The sequence below is a fragment of the Penaeus monodon genome, chromosome 14, assembly GCF_015228065.2.
Source record: "Penaeus monodon isolate SGIC_2016 chromosome 14, NSTDA_Pmon_1, whole genome shotgun sequence".
Lineage (NCBI taxonomy): Eukaryota > Metazoa > Arthropoda > Malacostraca > Decapoda > Penaeidae > Penaeus > Penaeus monodon.
The window spans coordinates 13,575,746-13,582,032 of NC_051399.1; the positions used below are offsets into that span (position 1 = coordinate 13,575,746).

The window sequence follows — 6,287 nt, forward strand, 5'->3', positions numbered from 1 at the left end:
CTTTTCTTCTTACTTTTTCATATATTTGTTATACAATGCTTCACTCTAGAAGACATCACCTTATTTTTAATAAAACAAATTCCATTCCCATGCTGCTTTTGTTTTGATCTCAAAACAAGTGTTAATATTATATTAGTCTTAGCTTCATATTAAAGTACCTTTGTTTGATGTGAACAGCTGTTTTCATGTGAATTAGTACAGTGAAATATTATTAACACAAATTATATGCATCTAAGATATCATCACTCATATATAATTGGCGGGTTATGAAGCTGAAATCATCTTTCTTGTATATTTTATTGCCCTCACTAGTAACTAATGCATATTGGGAAATCCTCGGAAATCGAATTGATGCCAACCAGACCTCATATGCCTGAGGTTATGGTTGAGGCCTCAGGCCTCAACCACCCCTCAGCCACCTGATTATTGACCAAATTTCCACATTTTCCATGAGACCTGCAAGTTTCTCAACTGAAACACTGTGAAATTGTACATTCTGTACGTAAATCAATACGACATCTGACAAAAAGTTCGCCACCTGACAGAAGTTGCGTAGTGTGTCGCAACTTTCACTCACACCTAATACTTTCCACAAATAATTACCTGCAGCACAACATTCCTGATGAGGGCATTAATGGCATCGATGGACGTCTTCAGCTGCTGGGCGGCATCCTGAAAATACCATAGCACCAGGCCGCCCTTGGTAATAACAGCGAAAAAGTCCAACATCCTGCTGTTTCTTGTCTTTGACGTCAACTGAGTTTGTTTTGGTGTTGTCGCGTCAGACCTTCGACTTGCTGCTGACTTTTATCTTGTGTACATCTGTCTTCATCCCATATCTCTACAGGAATTAAAGTTTTTACTGCAATTTATTTCAGTTGCATTTTAATATTATCCAGCTATCCGGTAGATATTGCATTAACAACACCGGAAAAGAAAAGGTTTCTGAAAAGATTTCCAGATTTTCGTGTGAAAAAATGTACATTTTAAGGTAAACAAAATGAAAAATTCACATTAAATAAAAATTAAAGCGTCATCATGTCTTTTGTTTTATTTCATAAATATATAAATATAGACTCGTCACACACAAACACACACACACACACACACACACACACACACACACACACACACACACACAACCACACACACACCACACACAACACACATTCACACACACACACACATTCACACACACACACACCAACAACACCACATTCACACACACAACATTCACACGCACACACATTACAACTTCACACACCACATTCACACCACACACACACTCACACCCCACACACACACACACATTCACACACACACACATTCACACACACACACCACACACACACACACACACACACACACACACACACACACACACACACACACACACACACACACACATATTTTCTTAACCCACAGAGGCGAACCGAAATTTTGTTTCTGAACTCTTTCTATTTATATATTTGTGAACCCCACACTCTTGAAGAATGGTTCGTGTGTGTATTTTAAAAGTTTTCTATTCTTTTGAGATAGATAAGAGCTCCCATTACTTTTCTACACATCCCATCTATTTGTACGTTGAAAAGCATATGCTGATCCACATAAACTCTTAAGATTTTAACAACAGTACTGGGTATTATATGACGTCCATTAAATTCTATAACACTTCATCCTTTAATTGAGAAATAGTGTCGTGAACCGATAAATATACACCAACTTTTCTTTTCTTTTGAGAGTATAAATTTGTCTTTTGATTAATTACGAGATACATTCGGTATTTCCAGACGGAAGTAACTGAGTATCATCTGCATAATGAACTACAAAACAACCTGGTAAACTCTCAAATAAATCATTCTCATAAATGAAGAAGAGAATCGGATCTAGGATCCCTGAGGAACACCAAACGAAATATTTGAGAAGACACGGCGTTCTTGGGTCTTCCTGACTGATCTGTTTTGTAAGATAATCCCGGGACCAGAGTGGATATACGTTTAGTTTTATGCTTTTCTTTATACGAATGTCGTGGTTTACACTGTTGAGAGCTTTAGAAAGGTCTAGAAGTAAAAGAAGTGACCTTTTCTTCCTGCCATGTTGTAAAGTATGGTGGAGGCCTGTCAAACTTCTTCTCTGTTAATTCGGGGTGATGCAAGGCTGTGTACTTACACCAACACTTTTCAACACCTGCATAAACTGGATAATGGGCAGAGCTACTAGCCAAAGTCAGTGTGGAGCAACACTGGGCAATATCGAGGTCTCTGACCTTTACTTTTGCCGATGATGTTGCTATCCTATCTGAGTCCCTGGAGTCACTGGTGACGGCTCTTGATGTATTTAGCAATGAGGCAAAGCCCCTAGGCCTAGAGGTCTCCTGGGCCAATACCAAGATTTAGGTCTTTGGGGGCCTGTTAAGGGGAACCCGTTCAGTTGAACATCCTTGTGGAGAGGACGTTGAAGTCACAGAGAGCTTTGCTTACCATGGTAGCGTAGTCCATATCTCTGGGCTGTCAGACCAAGAATTCAGTAGACAGATTGGTCTAGTAACTGGAGCCATGAACTCGATCAACAAGAGCATTTGGAGATGTTGGTACCTATGCAGAAGGACAAGCTACGTGTCTTCAAGGCCTTGATACTGCCAGTTTTGCTCTATGGAAGCGAAACTTGGACGCTATCTTGTTCCTTGGAGTCTCGCCGTGATGTCTTTTGTAACAAGTTTCTTCGCCGGATCATGGGGTACAGTTGGCAGGACCATGTGTCCAACCGACGGCTACACCGTGGGCACCTAGCTCGCTTCCCTGTGGATGACCCTGCCCATCAGGTTGTTTCTTTGTGAGTCAATCCTGAGTGGAGGAGGCCCATGGAACGACCCAGGAGGTCATGGCTCGGGCAACTCGACGAGACTTGTCGCAAGGAATTAGAGATGGGCCGAGGGCCTGCCTGGAGACTCGCCATGAGGGACCCTCGTGACGGAAGCGAAGGGTGGATGCGGCCATACGCCCCCTTCGGCGTTAGCCCCTTGATGATGACGATGATGATATTTCTATAGATCTTGGTTATTTTGTGAAGGGGAGTTTCTGTAGAAAGCCATTGTCGAAATCCATGCTGACTATCAGCCAAGTCTGTTTAGACTCTAAAAAGGACGTTAGCTGATTGGCCGCAATATCTTTTATTATTATTATTATTATTATTTTTTTAAGATATTGGCAACAAAGAGTTTGGACAGTTATTTACATCCTCGATATCAACAGCATTGTGTAGGGGAATGACATGAAGGATTTTCCATAAGTTGTAGTATATGTTGGTAACATGAAAATTGTTTTCAATAATCATAAAATAAAATACAATAATTAAAACAAATCTCTTATGGATCAGAATTTGTTTTAAAAAATATATAGTTAAAATGATAGAGTAGCAGTTTACAGGATCACGTCTAAAACTGTTGGGACTTTTATTTGAAGTGTAGATTATTTCGTCAGTAGCTTCAGTAACATCTAAGTTTAGATTCACTTGTGACTTTTCGTAAGCATGTTTAAAGGCATTCGTAAAAAAAAAAAATCCTTTGCTTTCTCCCGTAAGTTATCTCTACCATGTATGTGTTTACAATTACTCTTAGCATGAGGAGCATTTTCCTGATGGTTTTCTACGTTATAATTTCTTTTACTCTGGAATTCTTTTCTGTAGTGTTGTTGTGGTAAGTGGTTTCTTCTCTTCTGTGTAGTTGTTACGCAAGGTGATACTGGACCTATTACTCATAAAACCTTTTCTAAGCTGGCCCCTAGTTTTCAGTGCAGCTTTGATATAATCGGTTATCCACGGGGCTGAAGACCGGGTTATTTTCCTCATTATGATTGGTGCAATAGTTGTCCATACTAACATCGTTAGTTTGAAGAATACTGTGAAGAGTAGGAACTTCATTTATTACTGATTTACTAAAGTCAGTTTGGCTATGATTCTTGAGGCTTCAAAACTTTTGAAACATTCTTTTTTTTTCTTATATGAGAATGAGCAGGAATATCTTTACAGTGAAATGATAATATATCAGACACAAACTCATGTCACCGGCCTGGAAACTACTTCTGGACTGGTAATAATGCCTGGTTTATTAGTCAATCGTGAGGTCTAAGAGTTGCATTTTCTATAGAATCACTTATTCTTAGAAAGAACCACGTTTCAGTCATGCTTAAAATATCAACGTATCTTTCACTAACTAGTATTTCTGTTCCCTCATTGTGGTAGAGGAGTGATTGGGCATTTGTATATACAATGTTTACGAGGTCCTTATTCAGTGCAGGTTTATCTTTAGGCACCGTCTATTTCGCCAAGTTCCTGTTCACTATAATAGCTACAAGTTATACTTTTGTGACCATTCACTTGACAGGATGCACATCTGACTTTATAGTCGCATCTGCAATTTGAGTGTTTGTGATTGAACGCCCCAAAGTTAAAGAATCCATAGCTATGGCTACTTGACTGATAACTCCCAAACTCATGAAAATGTTTATTCGCTATAAATTTAACATCTGATACGTTATTACGGTGGTCTCTGTTCTTAGGCCTTAACTCTGCGTACATTGTCCCTCATGTCAGCGTACAGGTCATGTCTCTCTTCCTGTTTTGTCAAGTCTTCCACCATGCGAAACATCCCTGTTAGTATTGCGATTGATGGTATTTTGGGAAGGCATACGATTTTTTTTTTTCTTTTGCATAATTCCAGTTATCAGCTAATCCAAAACATTTACACTGCTTGCTAATCGTTAGCTAGAATCTATTCACGCCAAACTTATTCTGAACACTTGCATTATCACAGTCAGCATTAAAGCACCTTTCATCTACATGGACAGTACCAAGTTTGATGTTTAGCCTAGTCTATATTGTTTGAATCCCATCATTTGTACCCCATTCTTTTCATTTGACATTAAATTGGCTGTTTTGTCAGTATGATCATCTAAACTCGAGGTTGGCACCAACTAATATATACGTGTTTCCATTCCATCATTCATTTTCTTCAAACCCAAAATTAAGGATCCTATTTCATCCAAGATAGCATCAGGACTCATAACATTTATTAATTCGTGGATCCCATTGGACGATGCACTTTGCGGGGGTCTAATCCAGCTTCTCGTTGACCCAGCATCTCAAAAGGTCCATGGCTGCTCCCTGGATGGTTCTGATGCAGCAGCCTTTCCCAAGACCCGATAGCCTGACGTCACTGAGACTCTTATGACCGAGGAGCAAGGTTTTCTCATGGACTTGCAGGGGGGACTGGGGTAATCCGGTCCCTGTAACGGCAATGCTCTGTCCTCCTTCAATGATTTGTTCTTCCAGTGTTGACACACGATCGTAGTGTGTGTGTGCTTAGGGTTTGTATATATGTGTGTGCGCGCGTGCGTGCAGTTTGTGTGTGTAATGTGTGTACATTATGTGTATTTACACAATGTGTGTGTACAATGTGCATGTATGTACACAATTGTGTATGTGTGCACAGTATATATGTGCGTATACACAGTATATATGTGCGTGTGTATGTAAACAGTATATATGTGCGTGTGAGTACAGAGTATATATACGTGCATGTGTGTACAGAGTATATATAATGCATGGGGTGTACGAGTATATATACGTGCATGTGTGTAAAAGATATATATACGTTGCATGTGTGTAAAAGAGTATATATACGTGCATGTGTGTAGACAGTATATATACGTGCATGTGTGTAGACAGTATATATACGTGCATGTGTGTACAGAGTATATATACGTGCATGTGTGTACAGAGTATATATACGTGCATGTGTGTACAGAGTATATATACGTGCATGTGTGTAGACAGTATATATACGTGCATGTGTGTACAGAGTATATATACGTGCATGTGTGTACAGAGTATATATACGTGCATGTGTGTACAGAGTATATATACGTGCATGTGTGTACAGAGTATATATACGTGCATGTGTGTACAGAGTATATATACGTGCATGTGTGTACAGAGTATATATACGTGCATGTGTGTAAAGAGTATATATACGTGCATGTGTGTACAGAGTATATATACGTGCATGTGTGTCAGAGATATATAGTGCATGTGTGTACGAGTATATATACAGTGCATGTGTGTACAGCAGTATATTACGTGCATGTGTGTACAAATATATATGTGCATGTGTGTAGACCAGTATATTACGTGCAGTGTGTAACATATTTACGTGCAGTGTGTTAGACAGTATTTAAAAACGTGCTGTTGGTAACAGTATATTAGGTGCCATGTGTGAGACAATATACATG

General features: G+C 39.3%; 1 protein-coding gene across 1 annotated transcript in view; it reads right to left on the reverse strand.

The window, feature by feature from the left end:
* The window catches only part of LOC119580902 (signal recognition particle receptor subunit alpha homolog), a 14,633-nt gene extending 13,849 nt beyond the window's left edge, over nucleotides 1-784 (reverse strand). Inside the window, 1 exon segment of the mRNA XM_037929136.1 lies at nucleotides 604-784. Within this exon segment, the coding sequence (XP_037785064.1) occupies nucleotides 604-729 (126 nt within the window). The 5' untranslated portion in view covers nucleotides 730-784.
* Between the last annotated feature and the right edge of the window lie 5,503 nt (nucleotides 785-6,287).